The following is a 23,422-nucleotide window of genomic DNA, read 5'->3' as shown; positions in this document are numbered from 1 at the left end:
GGTTCTCTGGGGGTGGGGGCTCCTCCAGGGCCCTGCTGCAGAGGTGCCCTGGGCTGGGGACCCCAACATCCCCCCCAAAGGCCTGCGTCCTCACGCTAGGCCGCAGCATCGCCATGGCAACGCTGGGGCAAAGGGCAAAGATGGCCGGGCCAAAGGTGACACCTGGGTGGTTGGAACCGTCGTGCCGGGTCCCAGACAGGGTGTTTTTACACAAAATCTCTCAGAATTCTTCTTTTCACTCAGATGGACCCGGGCAGGCTGGTGTTGGCAGAGGGAGGGTGGCCTTGGCCCTCATCCCCGTCCCCCCGCTCCAGCTCCGCCTCCGCTATGCGCAGGCGCGACCCCCCCCGGAACTTTTCTTCCCCGGAACTCCTCTGCTCGTCTCCGGTTTCCGCCCGGTGCAGAGGGAAAAATGGCGGCGCCCATGAGTGAAGGGTCTCCAGCCTTGGAGCCTGGCGCTGCTCCTTATGGCAACTTCCCTAATTATTCCCGCTTCCATCCGCCCGAGGGGCGAGTCAGCCTCCTGCCTGGCGGGCTCTTGCAGAGCCTGTTCCCCGCCGCGGCCCGCCCGCTTCTGGGGCTCGATGTGGGGTGCAACTCGGGGGTAAGAGGCCGCCTCGGTGGGCAGCGGGAGGGGGAGGCCGCGGGGCAGCAGGCTTGGGGTGAGGGGAAACGCTGGGGTGGTGGTCTGGGCTGTGGGGGGAAGGCTGGAAAGATGTGGGGGGAAGGCTGGAAAGATTTGGGGGGAGTCGCTGGTCTGGAGTATTGGGGAGAGGTGAGAAAGATGGAGGAGGGGTACGGGTCTGGAGTTTAGGGAGGCTGTGAGAAAGACTGGGGGGAGGCACCGGTTTGTGGTATTGGGGGGCAGTGGGGTGGACTGGGGAGGCCTTTCTCTGGGGTACTGCGGGACAGTCCAGCATATGGAAAAGATTGCAGATGAGGCACTGGTCGGGGGGGAATGGGGGGCGAGGACCTGGGAGGGGAGCAGTGGGGCAAACTGGGAAGACTGGGAAAGGCAGTGACCTGAGGTAGTGTGGCAAACGGAGGAGACTGGGGGAGGCAGGAGCTTGGGGTGTTGGGAGGTGCATTGGAAAGGTGGGGAGGCACTGGTGTGGAGTGTTGGGGGCATTGGGGCAGAATGGGGAGGCTGGGGCAGGCAATGACCTGGGATGTTGGAGGGAAGACTGGGAAGGTTGGGGGAGGCACTCCATGGGATGGTGGGCAAGAATGGGGCAGACTGAGAAGATTGGGTGGGGGCAGCAGCCTGGAGTCTTGGGGAGCAGTGGGGAAGGCTGGGGAAAGCACTGACCTGGGCGGCTGGGGAGGAATGAAACAGCCTGGATGGGGCAGGGATAGCAGCCAGGGACAGGGATGAGCCTGTGTAAAAGGCAGGGTGGGAAAGCAGGACTTGGGTGCAGCATGAGACTGGTGGGGGTCAGGAGATCATCGGTTTGTGGGAAGCCCCCTCTGCAGGTCCCCTGTGAGAGGAGGGTGAAGGTTGGGGTGAAGGCAGGGTGGAGCGGAGCTGGTTGTGTTGTTGAATTGGTTTAGGAAGCTGAGTTGGTGGCTCTGTCCTCTTTCCCACTGAGGCCTAAGCCTGCAGTGCCCTGGGTTGCTGCATGTCCCGAGCACCAGAGAGCCACTATAGGACTGCCATAAGAGCAGGTGAACTGGACAACCCTGAAGCTAGAAACCATAATTTGTTGTGTATATCGCGTCATTTATCCATGAGACAGAACTTGAAACTAAAGTCCTGGTTGCATGCTCTTGAAGGTCTTGTGACAGAGCTGGTGAATCTCATAGAATTTCCTATTTTGAAAGTTCCTTCTCTTTCTTTACCTAGTTCTGCTTTTTTCTCATGGCTTTTCCTCAGTGTGCAGCTTTGCTGTGTTGTAATTCAGAAGTATCTGTGCATCTCTGATGTATACTGGTGCAATGTTTAATTTAACTATGTTTAAAGATTTTTTTTTCAGGGTTTTTTTTTTTTTTTTCAGATGGCAACTTTATCAATGTATTAACTTAGAAATAATTATTCATTCAGAATGAAATTGCATTCTGGCTGGGGACAAGAGTACTGCTGTTTCCATGGCTCCTCTTCCCCCAGCCCCAGCCAGAAGGTTTGAAAGTCTACCTAAGGTATTATCTAAAGGACAACTCTAGATCCTATTTCAGGTGAACTTGTAAAACAGGTCAGGTAAAAATGTTCTGTCCAGTTCTTTTGAGATGCAGAGACTTTCACCACTAGAGGACACTCTGCCTGCTTGTGTGGGCTTTGTGCTCAGAGCCGATGCCATTCAGGAACTTCATCGGATCTGTTTAATGAAAGATTAATACGCTTTCCACTTAGTGGCGCACTCTGTGAAAGGCAATTTGAAGGAAAGCTCTCATGTTAACTATCTTATGCTACAATCTAATGGTCAGGGAATGTCTTACTTTAGCAGCAGCAGAAGAAATTTATTACTCTAAATTAGGCATTATATATACCTCTGTCAGTAGGGAGCTCACTTAGGGAAGCCAGTGAAGCCTTCATCCCGACGTTGGATGGGGATAATCCAGCAAGATTCCTGTTACTAAAACTCATCTTTCCCATCGTTTTTGGAGCAAAACCCCGAGTGTGGGGTGATGTTCCAATCTCTGGTTGACTTTCTGGTAGTCAGGGCTACCGCGATGCTTTTTGCTGCAGAAAGGAAGATTGTTGGTGAGGTGGTTGTTCTGAACTTTTTCAAGAGAAAGCTCTGAGTTGGTGCTCATACCTTGCTGCTAGGAGTGGGATCCTATGTGCTTAGTATGTGTTAATGAAGCAGAGCAGGCCCTGTGAACCCCTGTTGTTTTCCTTTTTGCAGGAGCTAAGTGTGGCTCTGTACAGGCATCTCCTTGGCCTTCAGGAGAGCAAAGGCTGCCTGGACCAGCCTGCAGCTGGAAAGGATCTAAACCTTCTGTGCTGTGACATTGATCCAGTGTTGATTGAGAGGGCTCAGCAGTGCAGCCCCTTTCCTGCCTCCATGTCCTTTGCCAACCTGGACATCATGGACTCCAGTGCCCGGGAGCCAATCCTGCGCTCCTACCTGGGCCGTTTTGGCCGCTCCACCTTTGACATCGGTTTTTGCATGTCTGTGACCATGTGGATCCACCTGAATCATGGGGATAGTGGCCTGATGGAGTTCCTGTCCTTCCTCTCCTCTCTGTGCAAGTACCTGCTGATTGAACCTCAGCCGTGGAAGTGCTACAGGGCAGCTGCACGCCGCCTTCGGAAGCTGGGCAGAAATGACTTTGATCACTTCCGATCTCTTGCTATTAATGGGGATATGGCGGAGAGGATAACCCAGATCTTAACGAAGGACTGCGCCATGGAGCTGGTGTGCTGCTTTGGGAGCACCAGCTGGGACAGAAGCCTCCTGCTTTTTAAATCAAATGGCTCAAATCATGAGGGCAGGGAGTCTTCAGAACAGGAGCAGTGACTGACAAATGGCTTCTGACATTCATGAATTCACAGGCAAGGAGCTGCTTGCTGTTTACAGGGTCAGATCTAGGAATTTGTAAATCCCTATTGGGACCAGACCTTGACCGACCTAGGGAGTTTGAGGCAAGTAATGTCTGTGATGTTTTTTTATTTTTTTTTTTTTTCTATCTGCAAAACGTGATGGTGGTTTTAACCTACCTTGTGGGTTCTGAGACTGCTGTTCCTAGAAAGTGCTCTTGAAATCAAAGTTGCTACATACGTGCTTTCTATGTGTACCAAGAATATTCCCTGGAAGAAGAGAGAACATGCCTTTTTTGTCCCTGGGGCTTTTCAAGGAAAGGGAACATTTCTGTTGACCCGTGCGATGCATTCGTCGTTCTGCTTCTTGTCATGTTTTCTGTTTAAAATGCTCTTGGAAAACACATAGCCTGGTTTACCAGCTATGAACAAGTGAGTTGGATTGTTGCAGAGGGTGTCTGGGTGACAGGGTGCCCAGAGAGGCGGTAGGTGCCCCACCCCTGGAAACATTCAAGGTCAGGCTGGACGGGGCTCGCAGCAACCTGATCTCGTTGAAGATGTCCCTGCTCATGGCAGGGGGGTTGGACTGGATGGCCTTTAAAGGTCCCTTCCCACCCAAACCATTCTGTGATACTGGTCAGGCTGTGATCAATGCACCTTTGCAGATGGGGCTTGCCTGAAGTATGCTTTGGAGGTTGACAGTGATGTGATCTTTCTGTGGAGTGAGGGCTTTCTATGGTAGGGCGTGTGTTCATTTAAGTGTATAACAGAGTGAGCGTTTTTTGTAATAATATCCTTGAAATAAAAATAACTTAATTTTATTGTAATACTGTGTTGGGTTTTTTAATCTTTCTTTTTGTTCACATTGTTTTCAACACCTAAGCAGTCCCAGGTAACTGAGTTTATAATTCGTTTTATTTATAGGCTCAGATGAGACTTTGGTAAGTTTGAAGCTATGCTTGGCTAAGGTTGAAGTATTACAACTTTCACTGGGTTGTGGGTTGTTTTTTTTCTTCAGTAAAATCTAGGAAGAAAGAAAACTTGAGCAAAATGTCTTATTTTAACTCATTTTTCTCATTTTAATATCTCTGCTACCTTTAGTTCATACATAGTGGTTTTGTTAGCTTTGATAGTAAGTAGGACTCACAGTGTTGTCTAAACAGATTAAAAACCTCACTTGGGTAGACTGTGACACAGAAAGAGAGAACTGATGACTCTTACAAATTTCTAGGTTCCACTACTGCGAAGTGAGAGGGAAGCCCAGGTACGTGCCGCAAGCGTTGTGTCACGAGAGCTCAGCCCTAGAGAAAGAGGAAAGAGGAGGACGTCTCCTCCAGGAGGTGCTCTTGTCTAGCAGTTCTGCCCAGGTGAGCAGGGGCAGAGGAAAAACTTGGATTGCATTTTACTTTGTGTTCTTACTGGGACTTCCTTGTTATTTACTCATGTAGTGATAGTGGAGGGAGGGGTGCGGGTGGGGGGAAGAAAGCTTTGATTTCTTCCACAATGAGCTCAGATGAAAGAGTGAAGCATGTGAATGTTCCAGCTGGCTGGCCACAGCCTTCTGGATGAAAAACTACTGGGATCCATGGATGGACGTGTGAAAAAAGCATGTGTGCACATACCTGTGTTTAAAGGGACTGAGTAGGGTCACAGAGAGGCTTTGAGGCTTTTCACATAATGCAGCTTCCAGTGTTCTGCTATGTAGAAAATGTTTAGGACTCCCACTGAGCTTCTCTGCCTTCTCAGCTGCAGACAAATGTACCTTCCCTGGTGGTGGTGGTTGTTAATTTTCTTAAAGAAGACTTAAGTCTGGGCTGATTTCACTATTCCTGTGGGAGAGAAAGGAGCACCAATTTGTCATATATTTTCCTGAGGGTTCACCCAAGTGCCTGATCTCTCTTGCAGCTTATAACATTTATCACTTTGGTAATTAAGCACCTCATCTGACATTCATTGTAATCTATGGGTAAGCTCCATGGACTTGAGGGTTGTTGGCTCACCTGATGCTGCTAGGCAGCTCAGCCTCCCCTTTCGTTCTGCTTAGCTGCTCTTTCCTGAGTTGTGCGGCTGGTGGCACTGGAGTATCGCGCAACCTACAGCCTTGCCCCTTGGAATGTTTCTGTTGGGTTGTGTCAATATTAGTTGCTGTTTTCTTTGAACTTTGAAATATTTATAAAATAGACCTGGACTTATCTCTTCAGTGCTCAAGTTTAAAGGGGTGAATAGGGTTTCTTGCCTTTCGTTTTCCTCTGGGGATTTACACATTTGCCTGTGAAAAATTTTATGAAGAGTTGCTAGGGAGGTAGACAACCCAAGAGTGAGTTACACACAGGAGACATCCCCTACACCCATCTAGAATGACCTTCCCCTTCAAAGAGACCCTGTTCTATGTTCCTTATACACTGAGTGACAGGTCAGCATCTGCCTGGGGGATTCTTCTGGGCTGCTGTTTGTTGAAATATTGTGGGCTGTTTTCTTTTTTTCCAGCCTTTATATGCTGGCCATGTACAGACCTGCAAACCAGCCCAGTGTGTAGGTAACAGTATGATGACTTCTTATTTGTCTCTCAAGTCTGTACTATTAAATCACTAATACCAATATGTCCCACTGTCTCAGAAATGGCTGAGCTCCAAAATTAGCTCTGTTTGGCTTTGGCAAAGCAGTGTGTTTTGTTTCTCATCCTTTGGATATTGCCACAAATACAGCTCAAAATAATGTCAACACAAATCTAAGGAGCTCAAAATGGAGTCAGTCCTTTAGCAGACAGGAGAAAAAATCCCCTTCCTTTTCTTTTCACCTTGCTGCTTCTGCTCTCCAGGAAGCTGTCAGGAGATGAGGCAGGTGGGAACCCAGCTCCATGACACAGTGACAGAAGAGAGCCTATGGATCTCAACTGCAGTGCTTATGTAAGGCTCTGGAGAATTTTTTTTTTTATACTCTACTCTCTCTGCATTTTGCAATGTGGCTAAAATGTGTTTCCAGGTCTCCTGAAGGCAAGAAAGAATGAAAGTAAAGATGAGGGTTAACACCAACACTTCCGCTCCCTATTGCTGAGAGCACTTTGCAAAGTTGGTTGGTAATTGTTCATTGTACAGCTGGTGAAATGGAGATGCTCCTTGCTTGTGTGAGTCCTGGGGGTGGTAACGCTTGTAGAGTTCAGGGTACCTGGGTTAAGGGAAGGTGCAGAGACCTCTGTGCTGAAAGTACTGCTTGCTCATCACCTCCGTGATCCAAGGATGGGGCCAACCTGGCGGTGGTTGCTGCTGCTGAAATGAGGGAGATGCAACTTGCCTGCGTATGTAGAGGGAGGGCTGTGCTTCCACTACTCAGCTGGGAGCGTATGGCATCAGGCTGTGCTGATGTGTAGGTCCCATAGCTGCCGTGGCTCGCTCATTATGTGGCATGGTATTTGTGTGTGCCTGTGCATTGGAGGGTTAGTTAAGAGATCCTGCTTGCTCATTGGTACCCTTAAAGCTCCAACCCTATGGTTCCTTACAGGAGCCTGCTAAATTCAACACCTGCACAGAGCATGTATAGCTAAGCATTTCCAAACAGACCCAAAATATTGCAGGGTACTGTGATGGGACTGTCAGACTGCTGCTCTGTTCCATCCTGGCAGCAAGTGAGGAATTCCCATGTGAGTGCCTCTTAAAGTTCCCATGCTCTGTGGTTTGTGATTGTTGCTGGGCTCCATCAGACCTTGCCTCATTTTTTCCGTCCACGAAATGATAACCGCCCACCACTGTGGAGATTTCTGATGTGGAGTATTGGCTGTATGTTTGCACAGCACTTTTGAGAATACTGATGAGCTGAGCTGTATCACCAGCTGTGAGCTATGCCATTGTTCATAATAATCACTGCAGCCACTTCAGATATTAATTAGGTACCATACCTTCAAAGTGTTCTGACTAATAAAGTTTCACACCACTGCTGTGTAGCAAGTCGCAGCTAACTATCCCCCTTGGATGGAAAAATCTAGGCAGAAGAGGTGAAGCATCTAGTTATGCGTAAGCTAGCATCAAAGTTGGGGCTGAGAACTTGGAGGTTCCAGTTTCGGGATGATTCTGCAGTTGCTTCCAGCCTTTGTAGGAAGTAAGATTTAGATGGAGTCAGAAGCCCTTTTTTATTATTTTTTATTTGTCTTAACTTTTGCTTATGCTAAGAGACAGTTCACTGTTTCCTAGATTCTCATGTTGGATTCAGTGGGGAAAAGCTTAGTGCATAAATATGGTGCAGCAGCAGCAATTTTATCAGTTTAATGTTGACAGCTGCCAGAGCAAATGACTATTGTAAGCACCTATCTCCCTGCTGTCTGCTTCCCTTCTTACACGTATATATATTGACAGCCTTGCAGACACTGTTCATCAGCATTTCTAAATGGTGACATGGTTTAAAAATGGTTTAATTCAACTTTCCTCAGAATGTGTGACCAGCCCAAGAGTGGGGGAATCAAGTTTAGGAACTGAGAGTTGGCAACAACAAGTCTGCTCCCATAAGCAGCTTCCTCTAGCTGGAAATCCAGCAACTTGTCACTACAAGCTTGTACGGCAGAAGCTGCAGATTTTTCTATTTCCTTTGCTCAGTTGAGGGCAAGTTCATTCTTGTTCTTCCTGACACTTCACTGCCCATGAATTAAAGGAGAAAAGTGAGAGTTGTCAACGCTTGGAAATACGGGCGTCTGTTTCTGGCAGCGTGGAAACCTGAGAAAAGAACAGCCACAAACCAAACACATGATGGCTTTTCTCTACCAGGTGCAAGCCAGTTCTCTTGCAAATTTTTGATTTGTTAGGTGAGCTGGTGGTGTGAGGAAACGGAGCCCTTTTGGCAGAGTTGGGGGGGGGCTTGGTGGAAAAGCAACCACAAATCCAGCGTATGAGTCTGAGGTTCACTCTGGACATGTGCTGAAGGCTGGTCCTATTTGGCCTTGTTGCAAATGATCAGGGGAGGTCAGAGGGGATCAAAAAGGTTAGCAACTTGCTTCCTTGTGCCCTGTTCATTATGGAAATGGATGTGGCTTAGCCATGTACACTTAAATTTGATGCCTAGGCGAGAATGGTCTATTTGAGTCTCCAAGGCTTAGATGCAGTCTCTCCATACCTAGTGGAGAAGTTGATAGGTAAGTAGTGTGTGGGAAGTTTGTCCTGCCACTGGGCTCTTTTAGTCTTCAGGGTTTTGTTGCAGGCACCTCAGTTTTCTCATTAGATTCACTTGCGTTAACATGGGCGGGAGGTTTGGTTCCCCACAGGCCTTTGCACAAAAATTCCTTGGAGCATTATGGGCAGAAGGCTTGCCACCAGTTCTCAGCTCAAGCTGGAGTTTCTTGGATGTAATTATGTGGCAGTGTCTTTGTTACTTTAGAGCTGGGTCATCCACTAGGTTTGGACTCCGAAGGCGTGTTGAGTTGGAAGAGGAAAGCTTGGGGTCATGATCTGGGTTTGGTATATACTTATAATGTTCTTATGAGAACTGAAAATGCTCACATCTCAAGAGCTTCATTCTAGATTGGGAAGTATGGGTTCCTTTCTTAGGCTTGTCACCAGCTGGCTGCAGAACTTGAGTGAGCTGCTCCTTTCCTTGGACCTGTGATCTTGCACTCTTTATTTCACTGGGAAGCATAGCCTGACATCTGGTGTGATAAGCTCTTGAGTGAATATGAAATACTATGCAGACCTGATCTGTTATGACCAGACAATCTGAGTTCAATCAGTTGTAGATCAGGCTTATAAAATGCTTATTATCAGCTGCGTGGATTTTTATCCTGACTCGCAACAAAACCGCTCCATCCTTGGATCCTTCACAGAGCAGCTTGACTCTGAGCAGAAGGTTTTATTTTGAGTGATAATGTTTTCAGAGTAATAGAGCTTTCTAAGCTCCTTCCCTGTAGTGTGGGGACCTTGCTGTGAAGCAGGGAAGGTAAGGAGGGATCTTACTCATGTTTCCACAGCAGAACACACTTTAGATAAGTGCCTTTGTAATTGATTAAAACCCTCTTCATCTGAGTCGTATATGGTGGGTCAAAGATTAGACATGGCACTGCAGATCCTCTGCTCTGTTTCCTGGTGTGGAATGCTTCATGATTCCATAATAATTCATTCTGTTTTATTGTTGCACTAGTAATTTATGCATCTTTCATGTGAGTGACAAGGATTTAGTTAGAGTTGAGTCTGAGGGTGATGTCTCTCCTTGGCCTTCTCAATTCCCCTCCACCCCTGGGGTCAACCCAGTGACTCTGAAGTCTGTGAAACGCATAGAAGCTGCTGAAACGCAGCTTTGTTACCCCAGCAGCTGAAATCCAGGAGCAGTCATGCTGCAACAGGCCTGCCCTCCTGCAAGAGAACAAGCTGCAGGGTGACACATCAAAAGAGAAGGGCAGCTCCGTGGTGTTCTCTGCGGAGATCAAAAGGAAGTAAGCAGGGCGGCTCCTCTCCTGGCTGGCCCTTGAGACTGCTCATCTCTTTCTCTGTGTCCCTTTAATCTCAATTACCTCCTAGAAGATCACTGTTTTAAGCATGTGAGATGGTGGTGCGAAAAGCTTGTCTGTGAAGTGGCTAGCGTGAGGGAAGAGATCCTTGGTTGTGTGTTGGGGAAGAATTCCCTTTGTGACGAAAGCATACCGAAGAGCGAAGGTTTAAACATACCCTTCTAATACAGCCAGCATTGTCACGTCCCATCAGAGCAGGTGACACAGCATGAGCATAAAAGCAAGTAAGGGAGCTGGATGTGAGCTGCCCTGTTTGGGGTCTGGTGTCACTCTCTACTTAGAGAACATCAATTTCCTGCAGCTGCAGTGCCTTAACGGTACCAGGGCAGGAGGTCTCCTCTGTAGGGCTGCTGTGCATTATGTCAGGGGTTAGACCTCGTTGCTGCCAGTGCATGGAGGCAAGTGAATTAGCAGGACAGTATTTGAGAGTTGTGAGAGCTTTTCAGGAATGTGTGTGGTGGCTATTATCCAGGGCTCTTGGTTCTCCTGGGACTGGTTTGCTGGAGTAATCACTGCATTCTCTGGACATTCCCAGCCTGACCAGCGCTGACTCCTGTTGTCTGGGGTGGCTAGGTAGGGCAGATGCAGAATTATTTATTGTCCTCCAGCCCCTAGAGCAGGACCTGCAGTGCATTCCTTACTGACTCAGGTTGAGTTCGAACTCCACATCTTAACCATTGCTTAAACAGGTGTTGCTTAGTCTCTTCCTCAAAATACCCACAGTTGTTACTCAGGACAATGCCTCAGAAGAGAGCTGCTTTTGGTTTGCCCTGGATCATTTCTGAGCCCACTGCAGATCACCTCTGTGGACAACCTTGTCCTTGGATCAGGGCAGCCACGGTGACCTGTGAAAGCACCTTTTCTACCTTGCCTCAACCAGCCTGTGGGACTTTGCAAAACAGTGTGGCTTCTTCTGTGACATCTTGTACAGTGCTCAGGGCAAGCATTGCCGTCATAGAAAAGCTGTGAGAGAGTAGAGATGTTGAACCTGAGAGCATGGGAATTTGTAATGAAGTATTCAGCCTTGAGTGGAAAAGATACTGTCTGAAATGGCTCAGTGAAAGGGAACAGGGACCTCACAGGAGTGGTAAGCCTTGTAACTGCTTTGGAGAGGAGGGAGGAAGAAAAGGAGAGTAAATCCGGATGAGACTTGGGAATCAAATTAGGTATTCCTGGGGTACCTCCTGGCTTTTGTAATTTTGAGCTCTTTTTGTCCTGAGGATTGTACTATTGATACTGAAAGTAGGAATCTCATCTGACTTTGAATAACATCAGTGCAAATCTGATTTGGGGGGGATTCCCAAGGCCAAAGGATGTATTTACCTGAGCTGTAGGTTGAGGAATAGAGTAATGCAAAGGAAAAAACAGGCCTGTGCTAGGCCTTTCTCTCCCCTGGTGCAAGTTTCCCAGGTGAGTAGTTAGTGTCCCAAGCACTGATCTTTGCCTTCAGGGGAGGTGGAGAGCGGAGAGCTGCTCTGCTTCTCCGTGTTCTCTCTTGATCTGCATTTCTAGCTGGTGCCGTCACCAACAAGTTCGCTCTGCTCTTTGCCAAGGCTGCAGGTCCTGGCTGGTAGCTGTTCCCTGCTTTGTATGTATGTGTCTGCGTTTTTTCTGAAGACCAGCTTCAGCTGGTTTGTGTGAAGTGCTGACTTCAGGCACTGTGCAGAGCATGACTCAGAAGGGTAGAGGTTTAGGAGTGAGGAAAGAAAGTCTTTTTAAGGAGTTGTAAGCTATAAACTACAGCGAACAGTGTTGGTAGAGGTGGCCTCATTCTTGTCCAGGTTCAAAAGGAAGAGTATTAAGGATTTACAAAGAGCTGGCACAACTGCAAGGCAAAAGAATGTTTTATTGAGTGTGTAAATGCTCATAAAGCCACTAGTAAACCTGATAATGTTGTGTATGTGCAGGTGTATATGTAGAGACAGGGAGGAGAGGAGGCATGTGCTGAGAAGGTACGTGGAGGTTTCCAGAGGTCCTAATGTACCCTGTAGAAGTACATTTGATGACAGTCACAGTTGTCATCAGTGGAGAAACTGATTGATGCAGAACCTGGTTCATTTCAACTCCCTGTTTTGATTTCGGGGTCCAGGGTTTTGATTGCAGGTGGGCCCACTGAGTCCACCAGTTGCTTTTGCAGCACATTGTGTAATATCATCTTAAAGGGTAGTCTTAAGATTTTGACTCTTAAAAAGCAGAGAATTGCAAAGAGGCCATTGGATCTCTTAGAGGGAGATCATGGAGAGCGGCTCACCCTGGTTCCTCTCTCTCTGATATGTGTATGGATATCATGCAACAGAAACACAAATTTGGTTATGATAAGATGGGAGAATGGCCTATTTTCCCCCCATCACAGGAACTGCTTTGCATGTGCATCTGCTGTGGGGCAGAGGCACCTGCACTGTGGTTGCACGATGGCAAAACAGGAACTTGGGGGCAGTGAACATGGCAAAGAGCAGGTTGGTCTCGGCCTGAGGGGCTGGGGGAAAGGAAAGGGGTGGTAGATGAGCTGTTCCTGGATATAATGCAGAAGTTGGGCACCTCCACATATGAGAGAACACCACCACACCCCCCAACCTCCCTTACATAGGCATTTCTTTGACAAGATGTCAGGGAAGGCGCTTGTCAGACAATTTGCTGATGTGGAAGCTTTGAAGCCTGCAAGATTTGCCTTCTGCGCAAAACCCAGCGAAAGTAGGTTGGAGCTGTCTGCCCTGGTTGCGAGCAGTTCCCTCCCCACGGCAATGGACGCTGTAAGATCAGAGCTCAGCAAATGCACAAAGGGAAGCGCCAGGCGGGGCGACAGCCTGCTCCCTGCTGCAAACAATGCTGACAAAGCCCTCTGGGGCTGGGTGGCCCAGCCTCTGAATTCTCCTTTCCCAGTGAGGTGGAAAAAGAAGCCTGAGCTGGCTGTGTCTCCTGAGGTTCCCCAGCCCAAGGGCCGTCTGCCTGCCCCCATCACTCTCCTTACTTCAGAGCAGTATTTGCATGGACTGGGGGACATGAATGTGTGTGCCGGGAGGTTACTTCTACCCCAGCACACCTAGTTGAATTTGTTGTTGCCCTTTTAGGAGTACCAGAGTCACTTCTGGCCTTTCTGTCTTTCCCTGGCATGGTTCATGGACTGTAACTGGGCACTGTTACTAAGGCTAATACATTCCTGTGAATTCAGGAAAGCTCTCACCAGTGTCTGAGAACTGAAGGGAGCACTGCTTTGTAGGGCTGCTTCAGACACCTTCACCAGGGGTTCTATCAATGCGAAGTTCATGGCTCAACAGGTGAGCTCCGGATCTGAAGACCCGCTGAATTTTGCAGGTTTTTGCATTCAGGTGGAAAGGCTGGAATAGTGCATTAGAGGAATAAAGGCCAGTTGTGAAATGTAGATCCACATCCAAAACTGGATTCTGATCTCGCTGCAGACTAAACAAATGTGATTCTGCAAGGCTTTTTAGATGATAAACACTGAGAACAGGGACAGTCATGTACATGTGCGTTAGATGTGTCTGTTCTCTTTTGCAAGAAGCATCTGTTTGTTGTGAAAATGTAGAAAGAATTTGAATTTTTTCTTACAGGTTAGGATTTAACTGAAGAATAAGGGAGTGTTGTCAGCCTTGGTTCTAACTTCACCTGGAGCAAATGTGAAGCAAAGAAAATAAGGGGGGGGGTGATGTGAATTGGAGCTGAGCTACCACACTAAGATGAGGTTCTGCTTTACTAAAGTTAGTGATGTACACAGGATTAGCTTAACCTATCAGGAATCTAATGCTAAATACATCTGGTTAGGCAGCACAAATTCTGTATCTCTTAGTGTTTTTTTTGGTGAGGGAGAATGTTTTGTCCCTTCTGCTTAGCAGCTGGAGGTGCAAAGGGCACTTGATGCTGCCAAAGGAAATTCACTTTGGGCTAATTAGGGGCCTTTCTGCCCTTCCTTCATCTCCAACCAACAGGCAGGACCTGCCCCAAGCATTCCTCTTTTCTTGCTGCCAGGCCAAGTCTCTCCTCAGATTTCCAGTTAAGTGGTGGCATTGCTTAAAGTTGAGTTTCACAGCCCATGCAGATAGGCAGTGGGGTTCAGGGACACTTCCGCACACATCTGTGCATGTAGATGTTTGTGCACACACGAACACATGCAGGTTTAGCCTCAGATGCTGTATTCACATCCACAGATTGTGCCTGGGCCTGATAGCTGTGCATATTCACTCTGGTCTGTGCAATGTCTGCTCCCTGCAGTCTGTTTTCTCTTAAATCACGCTATCTGAATTGCTCTCTGCTTGATGTTATTGAGAAACAAGAGCACATAGAGAACATTAGAAGGTGAGCATGGAGGGACCTGGGTGGGATCTGTAAGTGATCCAAGACTCCATGTCAAAACATCCCCACCCCATTCTTTGCATGGCTGGGATGCTTCGCAAAAAGCTTCTCAGTAAATTGCAGAAAAACTGGCACAAAGGTAACACTCAGAGGGGCCCAGTCCAGCTCCCATAAAATCCACAGGGAGTCTAGTCCCACTATACTGCTGTAGCAATGCTCACTGAAATTTTGCTTATTCCACTTAGGTTTAAGCTGGCAGAGAAGGGGCAGATGCCAGTGCTTGTTAATAGCAGCATAAATCAGGAGCAAGGTGATGGCATGGCGTTGAGAACAGTCAGGATGAAGTTAGTCTTAATTTGTCAGCTCTGCTGCTTATGGACAGCAACATCCTCAATACAGTTGCAGGCTGGTCCCAACAGCTCTGTCCTCTTAGAGCTGTCAAGTACCTGCTTCAGGTAGAAACCCAGGGTTAATCTTGGAATTGGAGCTATGATGATAGCAGGGTTTTAGGAGGCTCAGGAGCAATGTAAGTCTTTCTATGCTGATGCTGCCTCTTCCTTGTGCAGCTGGAGGACCTGGATTTACAAGCACAGCCAGGCTGCTGTGGGTTCTTTTCTTTGCTTGAGTGAAGAATTGAGGGTCTTTCCTGGTCGGGGTGGCAATAGGATTGGAACAGATCAGCCCGCTTTAGGAAGGAGAGATTGAAATGCTGACCATTCCCAGAACTAAGTGGTGAACAGAGGTGCAGCCAAGAGGCAATTCCCAGTTGTGAGCCAGGTTTTTAACCAGTGCAGAGGGCTGGAACATTGCTGCGGTCAAGGGCTGGCTTATAAATTCAAAGATGGGACCCTGAGTTGCTTCTTGCTCTATTTAAGGTCTCATCAAGGACTGAGAAACTTCCAGCAAGGTGGAAGTTCATGTTTCTGGGTTACAGTCAGGCATTTTGTATTGAAATTCAATCCTGCCAACCACTGAATCCTCTACCTTGGTCCAGCTGAGATCCTCCAGGACCTTGCAAAGTTAGGGGCTTTTCTCTGGATCCACTTGTCATTGTTGCCCTAGATAACATGTGTTGTATAATCTGCAGAGCACACTCCAGATATGTACGTGGGCGAATCCTCCAGGGAGAACTGAATGCAGCACTCAGGTCAGAACATGTCCCATAGGTGTTTGTTGCCATGAGTATGAGATGGCTGTCCGGGAAGCTGTCAGCAGAGCATGTGTGGATGGAGTCCTTCTGCTTCATCCAGAGACTCCACACCACCTTGGTGCACTCAAAACTAGGTTGGAGAAAGCACTGACATGGAGACTGAACAGCAGTCTGTTTATGGGAGCAAAGGGCTTCTCTGATGCTAGCTCGAGTCTGGGTCTTAAGAGGGGTAAACGTGTTGCATGGTGCTAAGTTGCAGGTGTCCTCCTGGGCAAATCCAAGGCTAAATGAACTTCAGGACTTTTTTAGTGCCTTGTGGTCCATTGCTTTAAAAGAAAAAGACGTTTGGAGTTGTTCCCCTTTGTCTAGTTTGCAAGTGTTTTGGAGTCGCAGTTTTTGAGTGTTTTCTGTTGTTGGCTAGAGCTTTGATTTGAACTAGGAGAGCAACTGTTCTTCCATGTTGCCCTGACTTCAGGAACTGGGACTTAAAACAGTGTCACCCACTGGGAGAGCTTGTATGGGGAGGATAAAGTGGTGCAGCATCACTGACTTCATTGAGGTTACATAGGCTTCTATCAGGTGAAGTGATAAGGGAGTGCTGGATTTACACCTTGTTGAGGCCAGTGGGACAGGCAGGTGTAAATCTAGAGTGGATCTGCAGCTATGGATCTGAATTGGTGTTATCTTACTCCTTGTCTTGTATTTCTAACTCCTGCAAACTATACAAAGGGCTCCAAATTGGCCTTCTTATGTTGGTAGTGGTGTCTTTCAGCCCTACTGCACTTATCCTGCACAAAGGAGCTGACAGATCACTTTGGATACATGATAAGTCTCTGGAAGAGTTGGAAATCAAGCCCCAGATGTTTTTATACTCCCTTTTTTAAGAGTGAACTTTTTTTCCTCTGTGTGTGTTGAGGCAGCTCGAAGGGGCCAACGATTGTTGGGTGGCAGAGATTGCCAGCCAGGGAAGGTCTTGGTGTTGCACAGGAATATGAGCAGCCTGAGAAACATTGGAGACAAAGGAGGGTTTGGGACTCCTGGAGTTGATGTGAGTGCCATATAGGTGGGTAAAGCTGGGCACGTGGGCGTTAGGAAGCTGGGAAATGTGCAGGCCAGGTTTGCTAATGCTAAAATATAGCAAGGCCCATTTCCCTGAGTAGAAGTTGGCCCCCAATGGCAGCGGCCCCCCTTTGCATGAGGAGGCTGGGTGCTGGGTGAGTCTAGGGGAGGACTCCTTTGCACAGAGGGGGCTGCCTTGCCCTGCAGGATCCCCTTGCAGGGCTACACACAGCCTGCCCCGACCCTCTCCCCAGAATTCCCAGCCCTGTTTGCTTCCTGCGTCAGAGCCGCTGCTGCCCATCCCGCAGTGAGTCACGGCTGGGATTCCTCAGCTCTGAAGTGGTTCCTTCTCTTTTTCTTTCTCCCCCTCCTCCTCAGGTGCTGAGCTTTTTTTCCAAACCCTTGAATTGAAGGGTGTGTCTATGAAATCTCGCAAACACACACAGGCCCTGGCAGGAATGGGTGAGCACTGTTCCCATTATGTTATGAATACCTGGCTGATTGCCACGGGGATCCTGCCAGGCTGAGCAGCCAATCTCAAGCACCTAGACCTGCTGAGCTCTGGGGTTTTGCTTCTCTCGCTAAGTCATTGCTTTGCAGAGATGGACAGTTTTAATCTCCTCTCAGCAACTGCCATGTTTTTCTACTTGCTTGGCCTGCTGTGATATCCCAGTTCCCACGGTTAGCAACTTCCCAGGGTACTATGCTAGTAGGGGTGGAGAGTTGAGCAGCTCCGGCAGCTGGACTGCCCATCCTTGTGAATGACTCATCTCGTTCAACCTGCAATCTCAAATATTTTCTGTTGCCCTGCCCTACATGCTGGGCAATGCCCCAGCTCACCCAGGCCCCTCCATGGGTCTCGACTCAGGTTTGGAGACTGCCTGGTGTATTTGTGTATTGGAGAGATCTGTCAGGCTGGGAGGAAGCACAGCTGGGCGGTCTGGGCCCGAACCATCTCCATTTCCTGAAGGTGGACATGTGCCGTGTGTTGGGCTTCTTCCACCTCCTCAAATACACCACGAGCGCTTGGTTGTTCTTGGTGAGGATGTTGAGGGATACGTGTTGTTTAAGTAGCCATGCTTAAAGCTAGCAGAGAGGGTGCAGTAGCTGAGACTTCAGCATGACCTCTCAAGTAGACAACAAACTCTGAACCACAGTTACAAGCTCTGGTTCCTAATGTCTACAAAAGCCTAAGGGAGCAGGTCTTCTGTGCTAGCAGTGCCTGCTAGCAAGGTTAAGCCACCAGTGAAGATTTGCAGTCCATGCCATGATGTGCTGTCAGGCTCCACAGTTGAAAGCCGTCTCAGACTCAGCTAGCATCTATGCAGAGCAAACATGATGGATGTGAGGTAGTAAACCGTCTCTGGACCATACAGAGCCTGGATTATGTGAAAGCTGGTACAGACAGACCCTGATATGAGCTGCAAAGTCTCAGTCCTGATCACTAGTAGTAATTTGGCCTGAACTGCTTTCTGTTTTCCTTTGTTTGCCCAGCAAAACGGACACCACCTCATACACATCTATCCTCTGGACTTCCCAAGCCCCCGTGAACTTTCTGTGCTGGAAAGAGGAATGTCCCCATCTGTGCTGAGACCTGATGGAGGTTAGCATGGGCCACAATCCACACTCCCCTCCTGCCAGGCAGGGACAGTTTTGTTCACGTCCCCATCTGTGGGCAGAGCTACTGCTTTTCGCAGTGCCCCTTTGCTTCTTGCACAGGAAGACCTTCTTGACCATCACTGCCACGGGGTGATGTTGCTGCGTAGCGTAAATGGTGTGTACATAGAGGGGAGAGCAGGTCAGGAGGTGCTGGAAAATGCTGGTTTGACTCATGCCTTCCAGGGAATGAAACGTTGCCCTCCCACGCACACTGCTCCCCACCCTTTTTGCCCCCACGCTGGGACTCTGCCCTCCTGGAGGGGCTGTGCAGGATTAAACATGGGCAAACATCAAATGGCCAACTTTTATTGCCATTTTGTTTCAGGTGAGGCTTCCTCCAGGCCTGTGACGGCCTTGTGGATACGCAGGAATTTGGGCTGGGTGGGGAGTGTGTTGAAGCAGCAGCTGCTGCTACCTCGCTGCGTGTGCGAGTCCCTGGCGTGCCTGGAGGCGGAGGCGGGGGACGTGTTGGCACCCCCACCCCATAAGCCCAAGGGCACTGAGCTGACACAACTCTCCTGGCATCTGTCCCGCTCTTACCAGGATCGTTGGAAGGCGGGTACCGAATCTTGGCAGCACAACAAGGGAACGCTGGTTTCTCTGACATTCTTGGGCTCGTTTGGTCAGGGCGCTGGCATGCGGAGTCATGGCAGAGTTGGCACGTGTATCGCTGTGGCAGAGGCAGGCGGTGAGGCCTGGACACGGGACTGTGGCTGGGCTGGCAGCTCAGGGTCTCTCCTATGTCCCCCCGGCTGGTAGCAGCTTGGGTCTATTTTTTTATTATTCCCCCTCTCCCCCCCACTAGTCTGGGGGCACCAAGTGATGGGCCAACCTTGTCCTTCATTCCTCCTCTCACCTTGGGCTGAGGCAGTGAGATGTGGTACAAGGACCGGGAGCCACTGGGCTAGAAGGCTGCCAGTTTTGGTACTGCTGGGAGCCCCAGCTGTGACAGGGCAATGCGTGGGGTCCCCCCGTGATCCAGTTCCCCTGAACCAAAGCCAGGCTGAGGACATCTCAAAGGTGAAGCTCCCTTAACAGGTCTGTGCAGACTCCTGTCTCCCAGGCACTGTCTGGGAGGTAGAGACCCCAGGGCTGCCCTCAGCCAGCCAGGCGCAGGTGGAGATGGAAACTAAGCAACAGGGATGGCTGCAGGACAGAAGAAGAGGTGTTTCACGTGTCTGGGATGGTGAATAACTGGAAGGAGTTGAAAGGGGCAACCCAGCCTTGCAGCAGACAACCTGAGCTCGGCTTGGCCACCCTGGAGAGTCCGAAGGGCTGCAGGAGAGGAAAGCCCCGACTGGCCCGCCGTCCCCAGTGACAAATTCACGCGGGGCAGAATCACCCCCTGTTCCGTGCCAGGTGTGGAGTGGGCTGTGCGGAGGCTGCCTCCCCTCCCCTGCTGCAGGTAGAGCTCTGCATACCTGGCCGAGGAGGCAGGGTGTGGGCAGGGGAGGGTGGGCCTTGGCAAACCAGGCAAAGCTCAGGTGTTCACATTCCTCCCCGGATTGGTCACGGAGAGAAAAACCCAGCCTTATATGGTCAAAAAACCAGTGCCGGCTGCTCCTCCTCCTCCCTCTGAAGGGATGTGTGGAGAGGTGTGGATGGGCTGATGGGGTCGGGCATGTTTTCCTCCACCCTTCCCTGCCCTCCCCTCCCTTCTCCTGGTGCCCTGGAGACAATTACAGCGTTGGCTTTGCAGCCAGTGTGGCTGATTTCTGGGGCTTGCAAAGAGGCTGGTTCCCCCCCCACAGCGAGTGTGGCTGGTTTTGTGTTCCCCAAGAGCCAGGGAGATGATGGGTGGGTAGCCAAGGGTGCCCTTGGTGGGGCTGGAGACCTCTTCAAGCTCAGGTAGGCAGCAGGGACAGTACAAATCACTGCCTGCCTGATGGTTAAGCCCCTTTCGTGCTTGCTAAACTCCCTGCTCTCTGTCCTGGGCTGGAGCATTTGGTTAAGAAAACTGAATTATACCCCCCTCAACTTGATCCCATCTTAGGCTTCAGGCAAAAACAAACAGGAGAAACCGAGGCACAGTTTTGTCCAAGATCATGCAGGGAAAGGAAATTAAACTCTTTTCTCTGCCCAAGACTGGGGGAGTTCCTTTTCCCAATGGCTGATTTCTTGGGGTGAGCTGCTTCGATCTGCTTCGATCCCTGGAAACTGCTGTACCAGGCAGCAGGCCTGGGAGATGAGCCTGGAGGATCCGTCTTTCTCCTTCTGTCTTGTGCCCTGTCTCTTGGAGTTGCTCCAGACATAAGCTGGAACCAGGGGGAGCAGCTGGGGGTGAAGTGGAACTTGGCAGATTAAACTGGGTTGGAAATTGGAGTGGGCTTGGGGGTATTTTTGGAAGAGTGCAATTGCACTCAGTGGGACTAGTGTAGTGGAAAGTCTCTAGAGCTCTAGGCCATCCTTTCTCCACCCCAGGAACACATTTCCATCTCACTTCCCACACATTTAACAACATGGAACATGTGGAGGGATTTCCCCCCCCACCCCCTCCGGTACAGAGCATGAACTCAGTTTGAGGCAGATTTCCCCAGTCTAAATTTACTTGTCTCCGTGAGCCTGGCTGCTCAGTGCCCTGGGGAGGACTAGAAGCTAGGCTGTCTGCACTGAGACCAGTTCCGTGGCCTGTTTTAATGGGAGCCTGGTGGGCTTCTGCCCAAAGGAGCATCCCTACATCTGGAGGGAAAGGAGAGGTGGGAGAAGAACCAGAAGTGCTCCCACATGCAGCTGGATAGCTGTTTCATGGGGAGCAGATGGGCCGAAAGCTGAGTTTCCAAAGGAAAATGTGGTTTGTCTCTTCTATAAAGTTATTTTTAGTGTTTTCTTGCAGGATTTAGCCCTAAAAGGACAAAAAAAGTGGTGTGTGTCTGCAGGTTAGAAAGGGTCCATGGCCTTTTTTCAGAGTGGGGCTGGCAGCACAGGCCCCAGCCAGAGCTCTCGAAGTTACTCACCAAAGCCAGACACCAAGGAGGGGAATGTAACAGGTCCATTCCCTGGACTGGTGGGATCTGATCGAGGGAGGTGTTTCTCACTCTTGGTAACGCTGCTGGGAACTGATTTGCCTTCCCCAAGCAGATCCCTAGACTGATTCGAAAGTGTGTGGGCTATGAAGGAATGAGATCTCAGTGTGCGGTGAAACGAATCTGGGCCAGCCAGGTGGGGTTACAGGCATGATTTCCACCAGGATGTGAGTTTTTGGTGGGTGAGGAACACACTTTAGGATCAGGCAAACCTCTGTGTCTCAGTCTACCTTTGTAGTCACTGTTCTACTCTCTTGAAGCATCCAGGGAAAGATCTTGACCATGCTTTGGTGTTCTCTTTCTTGGTGCCCGGGAGCTGTTTTCCCGTTCTCCTGGGAGGCTGGGCTTGCTGGAAGGAAGGAGGGGGTTGTTTGGGATGTGGCAGCTTATGGGATCCAGGGCTTGTGGAGGCCACTGAGCCTCCTCTTTGGAGGCATCTGCAATGGTGTGACCTGCCCAGGAGAGGGAGCCTGGAGCTCACACTTGGGTGCTCTCCACCCCAGGAGGCAGCAGCCCAGGTATGTGGTGCCCTTAGATGTGGTCTGGGGCTCAGACTCTCCCTGCTTGGAAGACAGCAGAGGAGCCCTGCTGCTTCCCTGTGTCTGCTCTGGCTTGTCTTCTGGACTCCAGCCCAGTTGCTGTTGTGCAGATGTGAATATTTCCCTGGTGATCTTCCCTGCCAGAGTCTGCCCCACCAAAATCAGCTCTGCCCCCTGCTTTCAGCACATGGATTTATCTGTCACTGAGTTTTGCCCCTGGGCTTTGTCTCACAACTGGGCCATGTCCTGGACATCTGATGTCTCCTTTCCCCACGCTTGGGCAGATGTGCCAATCTTTGGCTCCAGATGGGGTTTGAGATCATCTTTGGGAAGCCTCTTGCAGCTGAAACTGATACAGCTTTACCTGGAGATGGCTCTGCTTTGGATTGCACAGGTGTAGCTCACCAGATAACGTGGATGAGCTTGGCTTTATTCTACTGACTGCCTTAGCAGCAGCTAAACTGTTGGCAGCTCTGTTGATTACTGCTGGCTTGGCATCCTTGCCCGTGTAGGACTGTCCCACAGCTCCCCAAAGGGGATTCTGAGATCCTGAGTTGATGGCACTGCCTGGTATTTCTTAAGGGGGCAAGGGGTGTGAAGCCCTTCACCGGACAAATCCAAAAGATACAGAACTTCCCCAGTGAATTTAACAGCTGGGTTTAGGGCTGGCTGTGTCTCTGGTGTAAGAAGAGCTACAGAAATTAGCCCCGAGGAAGGGGCTGGTCCTTCAAATGAAGTCAGTGCTTAAGGGGTAGTATGGTAGAGGGGGAAGGATGGGTGCATGGGCAGATATGGGTGTCCTAAAGCAATGTGACTATCTCAGGTGTAGCTCAGCTCCCATCAATGGAGTGCTGGAATTATTCTGCTGCATAAAATAATTGCCCTGGTATGATGTGGCTTGATATACACTTTCCAGTTGTCAGTGGGGAAACCGAGGCACAGAGCAGTGAAGTAGTGAGTTGGGTCCTTCTCTCCTGGGTCCTAGAACAGTGAACTGAACCCAGGAGTCCAGCTTCCTAGTGCCCTGCTCTGGCCTCAGGGCTCTCTCCCAGTCCCCTGGGTGGTGAAGGCTCAGAACCAGATAAAAAAAAAAACCCCAAAACCTATACGGCAGGGAGGGAAAACAGCTAGAAATTCCTCTTGCAGGACTGGGCTGCTGTTGAGCCCCTGCCCTTTCCAGCGTGGCTGCAAGCACACATCTCTCTTACCACCCTCTCCTCCAGTTCCCCCGGTTGAATTTCCAGGGCTCCCAAACCCTCCCTTTCCATTGAGGTTTCATTCAGGGCAACACTAGCTCTGTGTTTCTCCTTCCCCCCTTGCTCACAGAGCCTCAGCCCTCCACTCCCCCAAGGATGCCAGGCTATTCAGAGCAGTCATTCATCTTCTGGGCCTCATGCACCTTTGGTGTCGTGCAGCCTTGCACAAACCCAGCATTGTTCCTCCAGCTGGAAGGGCTTTTATTGAAGGGCTCAGCTGGGTCCTGCCTCCACGGGAAGCTCTCCACAAAAGTGCTGTCTCCTTCTGAGCTAGGAATGGCTTGTATGACTGGGAGCTAACTCAAAGCTCCCCCTTTTCCCATCCCTGCTGGTTTGAGACACCAGATTTAACAGCTGTGGGCTCTTTCAGCTGGTCTGGACTGTCCTCCCCTCCTCTGCCCCTGTACCCTTTGAGCTGACATTGAAAGTGCAGTGTTTCTCTCAGGTGGGCAGAGATGCTCCCCATCTC

The 23,422-nt window shown here is 49.7% G+C and overlaps 2 protein-coding genes across 3 annotated transcripts in view; both read left to right on the top strand.

The window, feature by feature from the left end:
* The first annotated feature begins 377 nt into the window (after window positions 1-377).
* Window positions 378-4,305, top strand: BCDIN3D (BCDIN3 domain containing RNA methyltransferase). Its single transcript, XM_069806066.1, has 2 exons — window positions 378-604; window positions 2,844-4,305. Exons 1-2 carry the CDS (start codon window positions 413-415, stop codon window positions 3,456-3,458), a joined length of 807 nt encoding a protein of 268 aa, XP_069662167.1. The 5' UTR covers window positions 378-412; the 3' UTR covers window positions 3,459-4,305.
* Window positions 518-23,422, top strand: part of LOC104313766 (keratin, type II cytoskeletal cochleal-like) — a 63,696-nt gene continuing 40,791 nt past the window's right edge. Inside the window, exons 1-3 of one of the 2 annotated variants that reach the window (XM_069806057.1) lie at window positions 518-604; window positions 4,710-4,845; window positions 6,297-6,384. The gene's annotated coding sequence lies outside the window, so the exon portion shown is untranslated. Of the gene's footprint in view, window positions 605-4,709; window positions 4,846-5,768; window positions 5,892-6,296; window positions 6,385-23,422 lie in introns of those variants that run through there. The other variant, XM_069806059.1, reaches the window with a different exon arrangement.

The sequence above is a fragment of the Haliaeetus albicilla genome, chromosome 18 (genome assembly GCF_947461875.1).
Source record: "Haliaeetus albicilla chromosome 18, bHalAlb1.1, whole genome shotgun sequence".
Lineage (NCBI taxonomy): Eukaryota > Metazoa > Chordata > Aves > Accipitriformes > Accipitridae > Haliaeetus > Haliaeetus albicilla.
Note: the sequence above shows the minus strand (reverse complement) of the source record. Positions and strands in the feature narration are given on the sequence as shown.